Source organism: Rhinolophus sinicus, chromosome X, assembly GCF_036562045.2.
Source record: "Rhinolophus sinicus isolate RSC01 chromosome X, ASM3656204v1, whole genome shotgun sequence".
NCBI lineage: Eukaryota > Metazoa > Chordata > Mammalia > Chiroptera > Rhinolophidae > Rhinolophus > Rhinolophus sinicus.
This window is the reverse complement of record NC_133768.1, coordinates 72,847,734-72,869,222: the sequence shown is the minus strand read 5'-3', so window position 1 is coordinate 72,869,222 and position 21,489 is coordinate 72,847,734. Positions and strand designations below refer to the sequence as shown.

Here is a 21,489-nt window from a genome sequence, read left to right as displayed (position 1 = left end):
TAATTTAGGAAAAGACTATTTAAAAAACATACATATTTATACCCATATATAATTAAATGCTGGCTGTGCTCCATAATGAGGTTTTAGAAAACTTAATCAGGTAGGATTAAGGCCATAGACAATTTACAGAAATTAAAAGATTTGAGAGGCTATAAGCTGATATACTTTTAAAAATTATCAGGTTTTGTAAAACATACGCATGGATTATTATCAAGTGAAATATATTAAAACGCATGACATCAAAACTAAATTAATACAGTAAATTAATTTTAAATTGGAAGAAAGGACCTTTACAAACCTGCTTTCTGGTTTGAGCTCTTGTGTTCCGTAATCTTCGAGCAGAATAAAAGATAAAATAGCCCACAGTTGCTGCCGTAATAATAAAAAAGGACACAGAAACGAGGAAAATTGAATAGTGATTCACCCAAGGGCCATGTTTTTTCCCTACTTCGATGACCATTGTTACTTGTATGCCTCTTTGAATTGATTGTAGGATTTTTGTGCCTTTCAGATTGCCAATCATGATTGCAACAATGTCTCCTGCACCTGTAAAAGAAAAGGAATTTAGTTTTGCTTTGGTAAAGCATTCTTAGTATAAAAATCCAAGTGCTAAAGTGATTTTAAATGATTCCCAATGAGACAAAGAAAGGATACTCATTTATTTAATTAATATTTATTGGGCACCTAATATGCATATATAAATTATAGCAGATATACACATGCCAAGACTTGGTTACTAGTCTTAAGGAACTCATAGTTTAGTAAGGAAGCTGTGATACATAACACATATCTCCACTCTCCACAGATTAACCACTGATAATTCAACAGTTGAGTCTGGGGCCTAATTTGCCTCTTATATGAAGGCTTTCTGTAAGATAAATAGTCCCCTGGATGGTAAAGAATAGGGCTTACATCCTATGGAATCTGAGATTTGGGAAAGACAGAAATATTTTAACTACACACTTCCCAATTTATAAGGTAGGATAGACTTTCTCAGGAGCTCACTACTAAAAAGTGTAACGATTTACATATTAAGATTAGTAATTTGAGAAAAATAATGTTTACAAGCCCAAATGTACTATATATATATATATATATATATATATATATATATATATATATACATACACACACACACACACACACACATATGTATACATTTATTTAATCCCAAATGTACTATACATATATATATGTATATATGTGTGTGTGTGTATGTATATATATATATATATATATATATATATATATATATATATATATATGCCATTTTTTTATATCCTCAAAATCAATATAAAATTTGTCCAAGGTCCTCTAAGGTTTTGCATGGACCTAATCTGGTTAGCAATGAATATAAAACTGATAGAGATGTATGTTACTATTCAACACCAACTAAAATCAATTCTAAAATTAGACTAAATTCATTACTTAGTCCAGTAGTCTAAGTGTTAGTTGTGTTGACCCTGAGAATGAAGGTACCTACTAAGAAGGGCTCTTGGTGGCTGATTGGGCTCAAATATAAAAATAGAGCCTAGCAGTCATTGCTGAGCAAGGGCCTCTCATACAAGCCGTGCTTCAGGGAGAAGCTTCCACTGAACGGCCTGCCTGCATTATGTTCCTGCCATCTGAGCCAACCTTATAAAGGAGTTCCTGGAGTTGTATTTCAACCAATATGACTGGGATTTTCCCAGTCCAATCATAGCTGTGCAGTTACAACCTCATTAACATCTTCACTAACCAATCAGGACAGCGTTTTTTTGGACCAACCAAACTGAGGATTTGGAGTCCTCATTTGCATGAGAATGGAGCAATCAGAGACCAGGGGCAGTGACTTCTCTATATAAGTAAGCTTCCCTGTGGCTCTTGGAACGCACTTTCCCTGGCTGGAGCTATACCAGCTAAGCTGACGTGCTGGAGCAGAGCAGAACTGTCTTGCTGGAGAGGGGCTGAGCTGCAACACAGGGACTGCTTCACGCCCAGGGCCACCTCCCAGCTATGCTTTTCTCCAGCTGAGCTGTATCACAATTGAGCTGTTCCACATCTGTGTTATATCACAATTGAACTGTTTGCACTGAATAAAGTTTCCTCCCCCTTCACTGCACCCCAAATTGGGAATTTCTGTTGGTGCTGACTGGCACCAACGACCATAGACCATCGGGGTTAACAGTCTAAAAGTCTAATCTCTGTAGCACTTCCCTCTCTAACCCCCCACTAATCTTTCTCCTCCCTACCGCCCAACTATATAAATGTTGTGAGAAAAATAAAGGACAAACATCTTTCTTGATGCTGTGAGAATGTCAGATGACTCATGCCATTTCAATGCTTATCAAGGTTTATATTCTTTCTAGTTTATAGACCAATAACCTTAAGCAAAAGAATAGAGTTCTTTGAATGTTAAGAGATTACCAACCAGAGAAACCTCCCACTGATATTAAGTTAAAGTACTATCTTGGTTAATGATCAAACTCTAATCTGGAATAAACAAAACCACACACACATGACTCTAAAAGGCCCTTCAGACTGGAATTTAAATACAAAAGTACAATATTAAAATAGTATCCATACTTTTAATAATCAAATTAAGAGTACAAACCTTAAATAGCAATATACATAGCAGAATTATTACCCAGGTAATCCCTTAAATTTACTGCCCCCAGTTGCCAAAGTCTTCAAAAGACCAAGATCCTCTCTTTACTTGAAGGTATATATTCCAAATATACATTTATAAGGTATTGTTACAGTTCTTTAAAGTTCTAAAAGATACTATTTTTATTTATGATTGTCGTGCGGGAGACCCTGCTCGCTGCGCCATTTGTCGTGTGGGGCGGCCTGCAGGGTCTCTGGTCCCGCTCCCCATACAAGAACGCAGGATATGGTGAGGCCAAAAAGGAACACCCACGGAGCCATAGATGGGGGAGTCATACTTAGTATATTCTCGCCGGCGGCACTACACTCTCACTGGAGGCTGGATCCACACTGTCCGCAACCAGCCATCCTAACTGCAATCCGCGCTTGCCAGCCCAGCCACCATCTTCTTGCTAGCCCCCATTTTCTTCTCTCTCCTCCTCTCCTAGCGTAGCCACAGCAGTTATATTAGTGGCCAATGGCTCACTGGTTACAGCTGACGGCCAACTAGCCACAGCTGATGGCCATGCAATCACAGTTGGCCATTTACTACCTGAGCCAGCACCTGTCTATGTGAGGCCGAGAGCCTGGAAACTACTCTCTGGGGCTCCGCCCCCACAATGATAGCCAGTTAAATGCTTTTATAACTTTACTGACTTGTTTGCAATCACTCATTTGGTAGACACTGATGATTCATTCTCTTCATGTTTACAGGGGAAAAAAAATCTCAAAGGCAATGGGAAGTGAAGGAGTCTGAAATGCTTACAGTGGCAACTTTTTCCTCTATCTAGTATATGACCCAAATATCCTTTATGGGTCTAGAGAACTGGTGATTTTGCAAGAGAGTGGCTCATTTTTCTATTTATTTGGGGCTTTAAATGTCTAGCTTTGGCACTAAAAGCATAGTCTTTGTCTTTTCTCTACAAGCCATCTGTCAGGAAGATTTCTGGTTATAAAGTTTTGATTAACTATATATAACCTAGCATTCATTTTTGATACTGTAAACTGTATAATCTTTGAAGGCATGGATAATTCTAAAAATCAGGTTTGGGAGTACATAATAATTTTAAAGATTTCTTTTTAATAATAGATGTGTTCTGATTTTTTTTGACTAACAGAAATACGTTTTCATTCTTTTAGAAGATATGAGGTGGGTGGCAGGGGTGAATGCTCAGGAACATACACACCATTGTGGTCAGATGGAGATTAAAAAACAAGGATAGTCAAGAAATACATTGTCTATACATAATGAACAATGCTGTGCTTCAACCACCCCAATTCATATTCATACAAGCTATATATAGTCCAACTACTGAATCAGCTTTCTAACCACATAAAAGACCTATTTCTAAGTGTTATTACATATGTCCTCTTTACATGCCCCTACAACTATTTAAAAACTGTTCCCCCTCCACTGTTTCCAACCACAGTTAATGGCATTACAACTATCTGGTCACCTGGTTTAGGAACCTCAGAATCATGTGTGAATACTTACTGCTAACCTACTAAGTCATGTAGATGCTACTTCCTTGGCATCTCCTGTGGTATTTTCAGATTCTTCTTTCCATTCCTGCTGCCTATATAATATAGGCCGTCATAATGTCCTTACATGAACTACTTCATTGACCTCCTAATTGGTCACTGAATATCCAATTTTCCCCCGTCCCTTCATCAGAGTTTACCTTCCTGGTGGACTTTTGACATCACTTGGTTGAATAATGCCTGTTCCCTGCTCAGAAGTCTTGACTGACTCCTTATCCCCTATTAAAGTTTGACTCCTCAGCCTAGTATTTAAAGCATTATATGACATGGTCCCAACTAACCTTTCAAGTTGGATATATCTCCACTACACTCCCATGTCATGAACACTCAGATCCAGCCACATGGGATTAACTATTGTCATTCACTTTTCATAACTCTCCTTTAATTCCTTCTGTTCCCTCAGCCTAAAATGTCCTAATCTGCTCTGACACTTCCACCATCCTTCTCTGCCTGTCTATTACTCAAATCCCAGCTCAAACATTGCCTCCTATGTTAATTTCCCAAGTTCCAAGTTGGAATATAAATGTTCTCTCTCTTTTTTTTTTTTTTTTGTCACTTGGTTTTAACATCTTCTAGTACTTCACTTTGCTTTGCATTTCAATTGGCATGCCATATTCCCTCTCTAAGAACATTTTAAGGACAGAAACCATCTTTTAATTATCTACAGTAATCCTTTCCATTATCTTGTATTGTCAGGGAATTAGGTGTTCCATATAAATAAAATTTTCAAGTAATAAAAATTTTTACACAAACATTTAATTTTAACAATTTTGAATGGACATTTAGAAAAGTAATCTACGGTGCCTGATTTTCCTACCTAGGATATACTGATTATGATTTATTATCGACAGCAGATCATCTTTGTAAGCCATTATTTAATATAGTAGTAAGGTTATTTGTCCCCAAACTGTTATGGATTTTTCACCATAGTCATAGATTTTTGGAGCTTGATTGGACCCTAGAGATCATTCAGTTTGACTCATTTTTGAATTCTCACTTTGAGTAATTTTCTTTGGAGGAAGAAGATTCTCACTTGTTGTAGCTAGCAGCATCTCTCCTCTCTTTCTAATCCTGTCAACTGAAAACTCAACCAAGCTTGGGTCTGAAGAACGAGAAAAATAGACTTCCAGAGAGAGAGCTTGAGGGCTTCAGTGTAAGTACCCTCTGATATTTATATTGGTTGCTCAGTGACATTTTTGTTTACTTCCTGAATGCTGGTTATGCTCTGGATAATTGAGGTTGCCAGATAAGATTTACCTATAAACTAAGTGCTTTATATGCATTTAACATATTTAATCTCCACATCAACCCTACAAGGTAGGCATTGCTATTATCCCATTAAAGATAAGGACTGACTGACTTGCCTAGGACAATACAAGCTAATAAGTGCACAACTGGTATCTGAACACAGGCAGTTTGGCTTCAGTGCTTCTGCTCTTTACCACCTTTACCTACATCAGTTTTCTATCTTCAGTGAAATCTAAAGCTTTTATTTGACTGCAAAATGAAATTTAAATAGGTACATTTGGGGGAGGGTGTGTGGTAAATGATTAACAACTGGTTCTCGGGGGCGAGGGGAGTAGGAATCCTTGATTTGCAGCATGTACCAATTTCCATGGTATAAATACTACTTCCAGGGCCGTATGAATGTGGAGTTGGAAAATTATGGGTACAGTTGGCTGAGCCATATGAGTCCAGCACACCGCTGGACATTACCAAGTCAAAACTCAAAGACAAGTAGTATACAGTTCAAAGCTTACAACAAAATTACTTGGTTTATTCATTTCACTTATTCATACCTACTTGGAAAAGCCAGTCAAAGTTCATGTACAGTCCCAAGTTAAATTTGCTTTTCTACTTGCAACTCTGTTGAAAACCACAAAATATGATACATACCATGAAATTCCAAAGAATAACCACAATTCTTCTTGTGGAAAAGGAAAAAAAAACACTTTTCTGATTGGTGTGTGTGTGTGTGTGTGTGTGTTGTTAAAGCAGGCCTTGCTGAGCCTTTGTCTCCCTTAGGCTTTCTCTGTCCCTAAAATATTGGAGACTCACAGGGCTATTATTATGCTTCAGCTGATTCCAAACCTCTTAAGTTAAAATTAGTGACTTTATAAGTGATCTTTTTAAAATATCACAAAACATATTCTGTATGTAAAGTTAGCCACTTATTATAAACACCATATATGTAGTCATATTCAGAACTTATTCTGAATATTTACTCTCTATAATTTCTGGTGTATTGAGGAATATAAAGTGAAAGGAACATTGAAAATGCACACATAAAGGCCAGAAGCTTTTCTCATCTTAACCAAGATTTAGAAAATGGGAAGAATGGCATTTTTTCAAAGAGACGATTAAAATATAATCTTTTGCCTATTTGAAAGGCTGAGGTACTGATATTTCCTTCCTAGAGAAACTCAAAGCACTGTTCAGGTGCTTATGAGAATTGATCTTCCTTGAAGATAAGAGTTCAGGCCCTCAATAGAACAAGTTCAATTAACAGATAACCAACTTATATCATTGAATACATGTTCTTTATGCTGCAGAATTTGGATTATCAGCTTATTCTTTTACAGCAGTACAACAACATATTAAATAGAAATAGTTCTATTGCAATCTTTAAAATTATTGCTATTTCCTCAGAACATTCTTAGTTGATCTTTAAAACCAATATTTATGTACTAATACACAGACTCTTGTACAAGCTATCAACCTTTCCACTTTCCTATCTAAAATTTCACTATACCAACAACCTCCTTTGGAAAGTACCGTATTTTGCCATGTATAATGTGCACTTTTTTGCCCAAATTTGTGAGGGAAAAATAAGGATGTGCATTATGCATGGGTACTAATAGTACTAATTCTCTCTCTATATAAATGTTTTTAATTATTTTATTTATGCTTATGAGTTAAAAGTATAACTCTAGAAATCAATACCGATATCTGTATGCAAAATAATATCCTGGAATACAATGATGGGTTTTGTTGAATTTATGACCAACGTGCAACAATGAAGAGTTCTGGGCCTTCTATGGTGCCTAAATATCGTAAATTTGTCACCAGTATATAAAATTTCTTGTACCTTTTATCTGTTCTTGTGTTTTAGAATTATTTGTTACATAAAATTTCTTGTACCATAATATGTTAAGAAACAAACGCTAAAATTCCTTTATAATACAAAAAACGTACCTAAATGTAAACAAATAAAAATTTAAATTAAAATGAAAAGTTTTTTCCCTGAAAATCTGGGCCAAAAACGTGGGTGCACATTATACACGGGAGCACTTTATACATGGCAAAACACGATACCAGGCTTAAGAAACCAAATATGGGTTGAACAGCTCAGTTGATTAAAACATAATGCTAATAAGATCAAAGTTATCGTTCAATTATCCTTCTTGTGGAGTAGTTATATACAGAAGACAGTACTTCAAATCTCAATAATTAAGTTTTTTAAAAAAGTATCTACACACATGTCAGACACTGTGCCAGGCCTTGGAGTTACAAAAAGAAATAAAATATATCCCTTCCCTCTAGGCCCTTGCAAATGACTCCTATATAGTAACCATTCATCACTAAGCCAGTGAAACAAATTGTGCATATCCATCACCATGGCCTGCAATAGAAAAAAAAATTCCAAAGCACATTCTGAACTGATACTGGGTTAGTAGAATATCTTCCTATATAAAAAAGAAAACATGTTTTTCTTCAGTGTCCAATAATTTGTAAAATAACAAATTGTACTTGTTTTGATATTTCTGAATTTGGTAGTGCTCTTTATTTAAAAATATTGGTAACCAGAAATAGAGTAGAGTTTGAGCCAGGGAAGAAGCACAATGTAGCAAAAATAACACTGAAGTGGGAATCAGAACACTGGGTTGCAGTTTTTACCTCAAGGAGGTAAGGCTGTACTGAATTTCTAAAGTCAAGTTCTGGCAAAGGAATATGACTACATTTCTTCTTTTAGCCTTATGGAATTTCCAAATCAACTATTAATTTCATTCTGTTTTTCCTGAAAACATAGCACCCATTCCCCCACTCCACCCCCCTAAAAAAGAAAAGAAAAAACTATGTTGAAAGTGTGTGGGACCTGCAGTGGTGGGCATCCTGGATGCGTTTTTTTTTTTTTCTTTTCTGTTTTTTTTTGTACCTTTTGACTCTTTAAGAAAACTATTACTGACAGACAACCAAGATGGCGCAGCAGGTAAATGCTGTGTTTACCTTCTCTCACAACCACATAAAAATTACAACTAATTTACAAAACAACCACTATTGAGAATTGCCTGAAATCAAGCTGAACTGAAGCCTTTCGACTAAGGAATTGCAGAAGAAGCCACCTCCAGACTGGTAGGAAGGTCAGAGACGCAGAATGCGTTGGTCACACACACACACACACACACACACACGTGACCATTAAAGATCCGGAGGGCTATTTCTGTGGTGGGGGTGCCCCCATCCCCTAAAGGAGTGAGAGATACCAGCCCCACCACAGCCCAGGGTTCTAGTGCCGGGAAGAGTAGTCCCATAATTTTTGGTTGTGAAAACCAGCGCAGATTGTGACTGAGTGAGACTGAGTGCAGCTGCACTCACAGGTGCTACTCTTAAAGGGACAGTGCGCAGACTTACCCACCAATGGAATCACTCGCTCTGAGCTCCAGGCTGTGGCAGCGACTGGAAAGGCGGCAGAGACACATGGTGGGGAACTGAGTTGTCTGGCTTGGGACAGGGACTGGAGAGGCGGCTTTATCCTTGACAGGGAGCTGGCAGAGGCCATTTGTCATGCGGGAGACCCTGCTCGCTGCGCCATTTGTCGTGCGGGGCGGCCTGCGGGGTCACTGCTCCCGCTCCCCACATAAGAACGCAGGATATGGTGAGGCCAAAAAGGAACACCCACGGAGCCATAGATGGGGGAGTCATACCACTATATTCTCTCTGGCGGCACTATACTCTCACTGGAGGCTGGATCCACACTGTCCGCAAACCGCCATCCACACTTGCCAGCCCAGCCGCCATCTTCTTGCTAGCCCCCCATTTTTTCTGCTAGCGTAGCCACAGCAGTTATATTAGTGGCCAATGGCTCACTGATTACAGCTGACGGCCAACTAGCTACAGCTGATGGCCATCCCATCACAGTTGATGGCCATTTACTACCTGAGCCAGCACCTGTCTATGTGAGGCTGAGAGCCTAGAAACTACTTTCTGGGGCTCTGCCCCCACACCATTGTTTCTTGTTGAGCCCTCCCCCTTCTGGGTGTGTGAACACATGTGGCTGCCATTTCTGAGTCTCCCCCGTTTGCTCACCCTGCCCTGGCGATTTGAGAGCTGGCCCCACCCAACTTTCAGGTACACCAGGCAGCTTCCAGTGCCTTTCTCATGCATGCCGACTGCCGGCTTTGGCTTAAGCTGCAGACTTTCCTAGGGTTTCTCAAAGGTTTGCAGAACCCAGACAAGCAGTATCCGGCTTCCGCTGAGTGCAATTTCCTGAGGCCTAGCAGTCGCCTGTTTTCGAATGTTTCAGAACTCAAACGGTCCTCCGGAATGGATTACGTTCGACAACCGAGGTACCACTGTACATAGAAACAAACACAGGGAGGAAGCCAAAAAATGGGGAGACAAAGAAACAGGTACCAAATGAAAGAACAGAACAAAGTTCCGGAAAAAGAAATAAGTAAAATGGAGATAAGCAATCTATCAGTGTGGGGGCAGAGCCCCAGAAAGTAGTTTCCAGGCTCTCGGCCTCACATAGACAGGTGCTGGCTCAGGTAGTAAATGGCCATCAACTGTGATTGGATGGCCATCAGCTGTGGCTAGTTGGCCGTCAGCTGTAACCAGTGAGCCATTGGCCACTAATATAACTGCTGTGGCTACGCTAGCAGAGAGAGAGAAGAATGGGGGCTAGCAAGAAGATGGCGGCTGGGCTTGCAAGCGTGGATGGCGGTTTGCGGACAGTGTGGATCCAGCCTCCAGTGAGAGTATAGTGCCGCTAGAGAGAATATAGTGGTATGACTCCCCTACCTACAGCTCCGTGGGTGTTCCTTTTTGGCCTCACCATATCCTGCGTTCTTATGGGGGGAGCGGGACCAGAGACCCCGCAGGCCGCCCCGCATGACAAATGGCGCAGCGAGCAGGGTCTCCCGCACGACAATCAGACACAGAGTTCCAAACACTGGCTATAAGAATGCTCAATGATCTCATAAAAATGGAGCTGGAAACCATAAAAACCATAAAAAAGAACCAGTCAGAAATAAAGGATAAAGTAACAGAAATGAAGAATATATTACAGGGAATCAACAGTAGATTAGATGAAGCAGAGGATCCAGCCAGCGATGTAGAAGATAAGGTAGCAGAAAACACCCAACCAGAACAGCAAAAAGAAAAAAGAATCCAAAAAATTGAGGAGACTTTAAGGGGCCTCTGGGACAATATCAAGTGTACCAACATTCGCATTACAGGGATACGAGAAGGAGAAGAGAGAGAGCAAGGAATTGAAAACCTATTTGAAGAAATAATGACATAAAACTTCCCTAACCTGGTGAAGGAAATGGACATACAAGCCCAGGAAGCAAAGAGAGTCCCAAACAAGATAAACCCAAAGAGGGCAGCACCAAGACACATCATAATTAAAGTGGCAAAGGTTAAAGGCAAAGAGAATCCTAAAAGCAGCAAGAGAAAAGCAGTCGGTTACCTACAACGGATAAGATTGTCAGCTGATTTCTCAACAGAAACTTTGCAGGCAAGAAGGGAGTGGCAGGAAATATTCCAAGTGATTGAAAGCAACGACATACAACCAAGATTGCTCTATCCAGCAAAGCTATCATTTAGAATTGAAGGACAGAAAGGGAGCTTCCTAGACAAGAAAAAGCTGAAGGAGTTCATCACCACCAAACCAGTATTACAAGGACTCTTAGAGGGACTTCTTTAAGATGGGAGGGGGTTAAGGATGGGTGAAGGGGGCAGGGATTAAAAAGAACAAATTGGGTGTCATACAGTAATCATGGGGATGTAGGGTACAGCATAAGGAATAGACTCAACAATATTGTAATAACTAGGTATGGTGCCAGATAGGTACTAGATCTATCAGGGTGATAGATGGGAATGGGGTTGGGGCAGGGTCAAAAAGGTGAAGGCATTAAGAAATACAGATTGATAATTGATAATTAATAATTGATTGATAATTAACACAGTATGGGGAATATAATCAACAATGTTGTAAAGATCATGTAAGGTGCCAGATGGGCACTGGACTGATTGGGGGATCACATCATAGACTGTGTAGATGCCTGACCAATGCACTACACACCTGAAGAGCTGAAGTAGAATAATATTGAATGTCAACTATAACTAAATATATAGGTATATATAGTCACAGGATGGGTTGTACAACATAGGGAAAATAGTCAATAGTATTGTAACAGTTGTATAAGATGTTAGAGGGGTAGTAGCTTGAGGGGGTTATCACTTTATGAGGGGTTTAAATGTCTATCACATTGCTTTGTGCACCTGAAACTGATAAAAAATTAATTAAAAAAACAAAACAAAATTGAAACCTAAGGACAACCGATCACAAACAGCCAACTAGGCTTTCCCAAATAAGATATCTACTTAAGCTATAGCCAATCAAATAATTTCCATGCTCTGCTTCCATATCATCTCTATAAAAGTCTTTCCCTTAGCTCCCATTGGTGGAGTGTTTCTAACAATTTCCAGTTTGGCACTGTCCAATTCAAACTAATTTTGGCTCAAATAAACACTTAAAATTTTTAAAAATATGCCTCAGTTTATATTTTAACAATAGCAAGTCAAAGTTTAGATCACCCAAAATGTTGTTGACAGAGAAAATTTAGTTTAGAAATTACTCCAATATTGAAGGTGTTAAAGTAATCAAATTAGTCCCAAGACGGAGTTACTCAAGCTAAGCCCCATATCAGCAAACCAAAACTTAACTAAGTTTACTTGCTGGCTCTCCCAGAAAAGGAAGGCCTAGGTCAACCAATTCATGCTTGCTTGGTCAACACAAGTTACCTGATGTGGGCCAAGACTTCCCTTTGCTCCATATAAAAAAAGTAACCCTGCTTTAATCAATCAGCAAATGCCCAGTATAACGTGCTTGTTCCTGCTCACTTTGGTCTATAGAAGTATCTTGTACAGCTCTTCAAGAGACTTTCTGCTAGATTGGTTACTGCCTGATTCATGAATTGCTGAATAAAGCCAATAAAATTGTTTAAATTAAAAAACAAAAAATATTACTATCATGAGGTAAAAATTACTCTCTACAGGGTGAAAAAATTTGCCTTATTGTCTTCTGGAATCTGTAATTTTACTTTTGTATATCATTAAAATACCTTTTTTTTTTTTTAAATGAATTGACTTTTTAATATATGGTCTAATAAAAAAATTTAAGCAAAAAAAAAAAAAAAAAAGTCTGATGAGAAACACTGACCATTAATAGGACAACAAACCTCTATGGCCTAAACCCTGATCATAGAACAGCTGTCATTTCAGGATTTGAATCTCTAAATTTGTACTTTGTATCAAAGGTGATTGTGAGCCAATTTACAGGCTTTTCCTTCTTGGATTGTTAGGCAAAATCATTAAGACAAACTATAAAACATATTAGCTAAATGCCTCACTATCTGATTGAAGAGATAAGTCAAGGATTTATTCATAAATTTTAATGTATTATATCTGATACATTTTTAGAGTTGAATAGCAGAAAAGCTGTCATTTTTAGAATTCTAATGTATTAATACCATTTTATATTTGACAATTTAATGATCAAGAATAGCTAATCTGGACCTTAATTGCTTAAACACAAGTTCCTACATCCAGTATAACTTAAACCACACTATCTTGATACTACAAATATATCAGTCACTTAATCCTATAAGGAATCCTTGAACTTCCTATTTAAAAATCATTAATGACACGATATGGCTCAAGTTTTTCACATTTGCACTCTGCTATCTAAAGTATTTTGGGAGAAGGGGCAGCTTAGGAAACGGTAACGATTAAGTAACAGAAGAAAGACAGACTCCAATTTCAAGTGTTCAACAATGAATAAAGGTTTGAGCAGGTGCCTGTCTTAGGAACAAAGGTAAATAAAGTAGGCTGCAGCAACTCTTACTACCGTTACTGAATATCACTCAATTAAAATGTTAATATAAATAAGTGGTATCTATTCTTAGCCCTACTGGCAAAAAAACACTCTCTAGTCATTATTCATAATATGTAGAAATTTGGCCTAGGATCCTGCTGGTGGCCAACCCCTTTCCTGGCTTTCAAAAGGCTAATGATATGGTTTTGGTCTAATCTTAATTATTCATTTGTGAACACAAATTCACTGAACAAATATTTATCAGGTGCAAAATATGTAGTAAATTCTGTGCTTCTGGACTTCTCCCCCCACATTTAAATATTAATGTGTCAAAATGTAAAATAAATTCTTAAACATTTTACAATATATTAAATATTCTAAGCATGATGGCATACTTACAGCACTTTGGCATTCAAACACAAAATACAAGGAGGTGGGGAAAACTATTCAGTATCTATTTCAACCAGTATTCCACTTTTAATATTAGAGTATTTACAATGAGTGAGTTACAAGTAGTAAGGGCAATTGAAGGCCAAAGTAGCTCTTCTAAAACTAAGCTCACATTCAATACTGCCCAACGTCCTGATAAATCAACAAGGTCAGCACTTCTGAATTCACTCATATCTAGAATGAACAAGATCTAAGTGTGAAGAATTCCAACATAATTCTTTAACAAACATTTCTTCCATCAGAAAATCTGGAACCAATTCAACTGGACTTCAGGAATATTCATTTTGTCCACAGTAGCTTTCAAAGGCTCACTTTCCTACCCTATAGCTCAAACTCTTTGGGCAACTGGGGAAGGTCAGTGTATTTCAAGGACGGATAACAAAGGTCATCAGACCAAGCAGTCCTAAGTGACATTTTTAAAAAAGATTTGTATTACAAATATAGCTAACATACAATATTATATTAGTTTCAGGTGTGCACCATAGTTATTCAACATTTATATACCTAAAGAAGTGATCACCGTAAGTATAGGAACCATGTGACCCCATACCACACTATCACATTAATATTGATTATATTCCCTATGCTGTACATTATAGCCCCATGACTTATTTGTTTTATTCCTGGAAATTTGGACCTCTTACTCCCTTCATCTTCCCCTCTTTTATTTTCAATTACAGTTGACATTCAGTATTATTTTATATTAATTGCAGGTGTATAGCATAGTGGTTAGACATTTACATAATTTGCAAAGTGATCCCCCTACTAGTCTAGTACCCACCTGGGTACATACTTATTAATACATACTTACTAACATATTATTCACTATATTTCCATCTGCTTTACTTTATATCCCCATGACTATTTTGTAACTACCAATTTGTACTTCTTAATCCCTTCACCTTTTTTACCCTGCTGCCACACCCCTTCCATTGATTACTCCGATAAATCTAGTACCCATCTGACACCATACATAGTTACTACAATATTCTTGGCTATATTCCTTATGCTATACCCAACATCCCCATAATAACTTTGTGACAACCAATTTGTAATTCTCAATCCCTCCTCCTTTTTTCACCCACACCCTCAAACCCCCTCCCATCTGGCAACCATCAAAATGTTTTCTGTATCTATGAGTTTGTTTGTTTTGTTTCCTTATTTTGTTCTTTAGATTCCACTTATAAGTGAAATCATATGACATGTCTTTCACTATCAGACTTATTATACCCAGCACATTACCCTCTAGGTCCATCCATGCCACCACAGATGGCAAGAACCCATTCCCTTCCACGGCCAAGCAATATTTCATTATATATATGTACCACCTCCTCTTTATCTATTCATCCATCAATGGACACCCAGGCTGTCTCCACATCTTGGCCATGGTAAACAACGCTGTGATGAACACATGGATGCATATGTCCTCTTGAAGCAGCGTTTTTGGTATGTTCCGATAAACGCCCAGAAGCGGGTTACTGGGTCCTTGTCTTTTGTTATAGCCTTTGTTTTAAAGTCTGTTTTGTCTGGTATAAGTATAGCTATTGCACAGCATTTTTTTTTTGGTTTTGTTTTGGTTTTTTTTCATTTCCATTTTCATGAAGTATCTTTTTCCATCCCTTTACTCTGTTTGTGTGTCTTTCAATCTGAAGTGAGTCTCTTGTATGCAGCATGTGTAAGGCTCTTGCTTTCTTATCCATTCAGCCACCCTATGTTTTGATTGGAACATTTAATCCATTTACATTGAAAATAACTGTTGATAGATATGTAGCTATTGACATTTTATCATTTATATTTTTGATCTTCTTCATTTTCTTCTTATTATTCTTTAAAAAGTCCCTGTAGTAACCAACTGAATGGGAGAAGATTTTTGCAAACAGTGCCTCCGATAAGGAGCTAATACCCAACATATACAAAGAACTCATGCAATTCAACAACAAAAAAAAACAAACCCAATTGAAAAATGGGCAGACTACCTGAAGAGACATTTCTCCAAAGAGGACATACAAATGGCAAATAGACATATGAAAAAATGCTCAACATCACTAATCATCAGAGAAATGCAAATAAAAACCACAATGAGATATCACCTCACCCCAGTCAGAATGGCTATCATCAACAAGACAAATAATAACAAGTGTTGGAGAGGCTGTGGAGAAAAAGGAACCCTCATACACTGTTGGTGGGAATGCAGACTGGTGCAGCCACTATGGAAGGCAGTGTGGAGGTTGCTCGAAAAATTATGAGTAGAATTACCATATGACCCAGCAATCCGTCTCCTGGGTATCTACCTAAAAAATCTGAAAACATTTATACATAAAGACACGTGTGCTCCAATGTTCATTGCAGCTTTATTTACGGTGGCCAAGACATGGAAACAACCAAAATGTCCTTCGATAGATGAATGGATAAAGAAGTTGTGGTATATATACACAATACAATATTATTCAGTGGTAAGAAAAGATGAAATAGAACCATTTGTGACAACATGGATGGATCTTGAGAGTATAATGCTAAGCGAAATTAGTCAGACAGAAAAAGCAGAGAACCATGTGATTTCACTGATATGTGGTATATAAACCAAAAACAACAAAAGAACAAGACAAACAAATGAGAAACAAAAACTCATATACACAGACAATAGTTTAGTGGTTACTAGAGGGTAAGGGGGTGGGGGTGGGAGATGAGGGTAAAGGGGATCAAATATATGGTGATGGGAGGAGAACTGACTCTGGGTGGTGAACACACAATGGGATTTATAGATGATGTAATACAGAATTGTACACCTGAAATCTATGTAATTTTAGTAACAATTGTCACCCCAATAAACTTTGGGAAAAAAAGGCCCTCTAACAGTCCTTGTAATACTGATTTTATGGCGATGAACTCAATTAGCTTTTTCTTGACTGGGAAGCTCTTTATCAGCCCTTCAATTTTAAATGATAGCTTTGCTGGGTAATCTTTGTTGTAGGTCCTCACTTTTCATCACATTTGCCAATCCCTTCTGGCCTGCAAAGTTTCTGTTGGAAAATCAGCTGACAATCTAACAGGAGCTCCCTTATAAGTTACTAGTTGCCTTTCTCTTGCTGCTTTTACAATTCTTTGTCTTTAACCTTTGCCATTTTAATTATGATGTGTCTTGGTGTGGGCCTGTTTGGGTTCTTCTTGTTTGGGAACTCTCTGCGCTTCTTGGATTTGTATGTCTATCTCCTTCACCATGTTAGGAAACTTTCAGTCATTATTTCTTCAAATAGGTTCTCAATCCCTTGTGTTCCCTCTTCTCCTTCTGATACCTCTATGCTGCAAATATTGTTATGCTTGATGTTGTCCCAGAGATCTTTTAAACTATCCTCAGTTTTCTGGATTCTTTTTTTTTTTTTTTTTTTTTTAATGTTGCTGTTCTGATTGGGTGTTTTCCAAATCACTGATTCATTTAGTCTGCTTCATTTAGTCTACTGGTGATTTCTTCTACTGCATTCTTCATTTCAGTTATCATATTCTTCACTTCTAACTGGTTCTTTTTTTATGGTTTCTGTGTCCTTTTTTAATGCATGATGTCTCTTTGTTGAAGTTCTCACTAAGTTCCTTGAGCATCCTTATAACTATTGTTTGGATCTCTCTATCTAGTAGGTTGCTTGTCTCCATTTTGGTTTTTTTTCTGGAGTTTTCTCCTGTTCTTTCATTTCAGACGTATTTCTTTGTTTCCTCATTTTTGCTGCCTCTCTGTGTTTGTTATTAAGTATTAGTAGATCTGCTGTATCTCCGAATCTTGGCCGGGTGGCCTTATGTAGTAGGTGTTCTGTGGGGCCCTGGCACAGTCTCTCTGGTCACCCACTCTGGGTGCTCCAGGGTGTCCCTTGTGTGGGTTGTATGTACCTTTGTGTGGCTTTGTGTACCTTGATTGCTATTGGCACATCAGGGAATGGGACTGGCCCTCAGGCTGATTGGCTGTGGGGTTTGGCTGTGTCCATAGCTTATGGGTTGCTATGTGGGGGACTTACCCAATGAGTGAGATTTACTCCAGTGGGCTCTGGTGCCTGTTGAGACCACCCCTTGTGTGTGCTGCTTGTGGGGCTAATTGGGCAGTGCCCTGCTGTGGTCTTAAGCTAACACCCAAATGTATTGGTTCTGGGGCCTCTTGTGAAGGGCGCTGGTGCAGGTCAACCACTGCCTGTGATCGGTCGGGACTACAAGGTAGGAGCTACAAAGGGATCCATGGTTGTTTTATGCCTGTGCTAAATATGGAGGCAAATGGGGAAGACTGCAATGTGAACCGAGGATGGCTGCCACCAGCACCAGGCCTGGGGTAGCTCGGCAGAAAGCCAGGACACCCCGAGGCATGCTGACACCTTAAGGTTCAGCCACTGATAGAGCCTCATGCAGTACACAAGTTGGGTGAGGCAGGGACTCAGGGAGTCACTAGAGTGGGAAGAGTTGTGGTCACCAGGTTAATGTAGATTCTGGTTTGGTGCCAGTGCTGAGCCTGGAGCTACTTAGCAAAAGTCTCAGTGTACACTGAGGTCAGTTGCTGCCTGCCTAGGGCTCACCAACTCCGATAGTTTTCCAAGAAAGAGTGCAATGTGGGTGGGGCTGGCTGCTCCTTGAGAAAGTGCCTCCGGCATTGGGGGAGTTGAGTGGGGCAGTCTCAGGGGAGCTCATCAGACCAATTCAGATTCAGATTTGGCCAAGGGCATGCGGGGAGGACTCAACACACAAAAGATGGCCCCCGCACACCAGCTGCATAGGAGGAGGACTCCACATAGGAAAAATGGCGACTACTCTCCAGTCCTCATGCTGAAACCACACATCTCAGTCTGCTCCCCATATGCCTCTGACACCCCAACTCACTGTCCCTCCACCATGATCCAGGGTGAGTGCCTGTGAGTGACTCTGTGTACATGCCCTTTAAGAGGACATGTGGATTTCCCACAGCCTTCCATCCAACCTGGGTGGTTGGAATCCCCACTGTTTTTCACAGCAATTTGCTGCGAGGACTTCCTGGCTACAGTACTCTGGGTTGGAGAGCCTGGTGTGGGCCTGGGGCCCCTTTCTCCACCAGAGGGTACCTCTGCGGCTCAGATATCCCTCAAGATTCTCAACCACCATACTGAGGTTTGGGGCCAGCCCGGTCTGCATCTCTGCCCCTCCTACCAGTCTCAACATGGCTTTTGTTTTTTATATCCTTAGTTATAAAACTTCTGTTCAGCTAGACTTCAGATGGTTCTCCAGGTTGATTGTTCTATAATTTAGTCGTAACTTTAATGTGTTCACCTAAGGAAGCAGGCACAGTGTTTATGTATTCCACTATCTTACATCTCCCCTAAGTGGCATTTTTTTCATACCAGTAAAAAATTCTCTAAACTTTTAAGCCAGATTAGCCTCTCTTTCTTCAAATTCCTGTTTTCTGACAATTTTTCACCCATCTGATTATTGTCAGCCACAGATGAACCTAATTTAGGTTTCTTAAATTGCTTCATAGCAGCTCCCTGGATTAAAAAAAAAGTTCTAAATTTCACCTCAACAAATAAATACTCGTATACAAATCATTTCTCTAAAGTATTGGAAACATATGTCTGTGGTTCACTGGCAACCAGACAAATCAGTACTGCACACCCACTTTAATATGTCATAATGCTATTAACTAGCCTTTAGTTAAATTCTTGTCTGTTTGGGATAGGAAATAGGCATTAATATAGGTAAGCTGTTGGTTAAAGAAATGGTTCTTAACATTCTGCGTTGTTACAAATCATCTTTTTGGAGGACGGTTGGTGGCAGTAAAGATGACCAATACCACTTTTTATTATTATCATTCTTTTAAGCCAACAAACGAAATAAAGTCACACTGTCATGTTGTCTTTCTTTCTTCCCTGCACCCTAAATACTTCTGCTGTACTTGTTGAAGGCAATCCAGTTGTCCCTCATATCACTGGAGGATTGGTTCCAGGGTCCCCCTTGGATACCGAAATCTGCAGATGCTGAAGTCCTCGATATAAAATAGCATAGTATTTGCATATAACGTATGCACATCTTCCCAAACTTTAAATCAACTCAAGATTATTTATAATACCTAATACAACATAAATGCTATGTAAATAGTTGTTATACTCTATTGTTTAGGGGAAAATGACAATAAAAACATCTGTACAGGCCACCCCTGTACAGATGGCTCAGTTGGTTACAGCATGGTGCTAATAACACCAAGGTTGCCGGTTCGATCCCCACATGGGCCACTGTGAGCTGCACCCTCCTTAAAAAAAAACAAAAAGTTCATACATGTTCAGTACAGACCCAACCAACAGGCCTAACTACACAGTACACATCAGTAACAATATAACATTTTTTTCCTGAATATTTTCGATCTGTGGTTGGTTGAATCTGTGGATGAAGAATTCAGCAGATATGGAGGGTTGATTATACTACATTAAGGAATGAGTCACGATTCGATATAGCACCAAAAAAAAAAAAATCTGGTAGATGGAGTCCTCAGGAAACAGCATATTAAAGACACTAGGGAATTAGAAGCAACACTGTTCAAAAGGTCACAGATGCATTATTTGTGGATGACATGTCATACTCACAAATAAACAATTCTTAGAATTCTTATTAAAAAACCCTAAATGGGATCAAATATATGGTGACATAAGGAGAACTGACTCTGGGTGGTGAACACACAATGGGATTTATAGATGATGTGTTATAGAAATGTACACCTGAAATCTATGTAATTTTACTAACCATTGTCACCCCAATAAATTTTTTTTTAATTAAATTTATTGGGGTGACAATTGTTAGTAAAATTACATAGATTTCAGGTGTACAATTCTGTATTACATCATCTATAAATCCCATTGTGTGTTCATCACCCAGAGTCACCTCTGGCAACCACTAAACTATTGTCTGTGTCTATGAGTTTCTGTTTCTCATTTGTTTGTCTTGTTCTTTTGTTGTTTTTGGTTTATATACCACATATCAGTGAAATCACATGGTTCTCCGCTTTTTCTGTCTGACTTGTTTCGCTCCCCAATAAATTTAATAAAGATAAAAAAGAAGTTAAAAAAGGTAAGTTACAGACACGATGGCCCTTTATTCCCAAAATATTTCTGTATATTTCCTAAGAACAAGAACATTCTTTAACATAACCACAGTACAATTATCCAAACCAGGAAGATGACATTGATACAGTACTATAATCTATAGACCTTATTCATATTTAAACCAATTGTCCCAATATTTTACTTTATAGCTATAAATGTATTTCCTGATCCGGAATCATACAAATTATACTTAGTTGTCAGGTCTCTTTAGTCTTCTTTAATCTGGAACAGTTCCATAGTCTTTGTATTTCATGACTTATTGAAGATATTTTGTGGAATGCTCCTTAATTTTCTTGATTGTTACAAATTGTGGTAAAACATACATAAAATTTACAATCTTAACCATTTTTATGTGTACACTTCAGTAGTGTTATGTATATTCACACTGTTGTGCAAACAATCTCTGGAACTCTTTTCATCTTGCTAAACTGAAACTCTATATCCATTAAACAACGAGTCTTAATCTGAACAGAAAACAGAAAAAAATCCTAATCCTGCCTGGACTATTCTAATTTTCAGCAGTCATATGTTTAGCATACTGTTAAGAACCCAAGGGCTAGATCAGCATTTCTCCAAGCTTTTGATCTCGGGACTCCTTTATACTCTTTAAAGTCATCGAGTATGCCAAAAAATTTTTGTTTGTGTAGATTATTTCTATTCATATTTACAATATTAGAA

At 38.5% G+C, this 21,489-nt stretch overlaps 1 protein-coding gene across 2 annotated transcripts in view; it reads right to left on the bottom strand.

The window, feature by feature from the left end:
- Positions 1-21,489, bottom strand: part of RNF128 (ring finger protein 128) — a 128,947-nt gene that overhangs the window by 41,184 nt on the left and 66,274 nt on the right. For both annotated transcript variants that reach the window (XM_074323513.1, XM_074323512.1), the window contains exon 2: positions 299-546. In XM_074323513.1, coding sequence (XP_074179614.1) covers positions 299-546 — 248 coding nt within the window. The remainder of the gene's footprint in view (positions 1-298; positions 547-21,489) is intronic.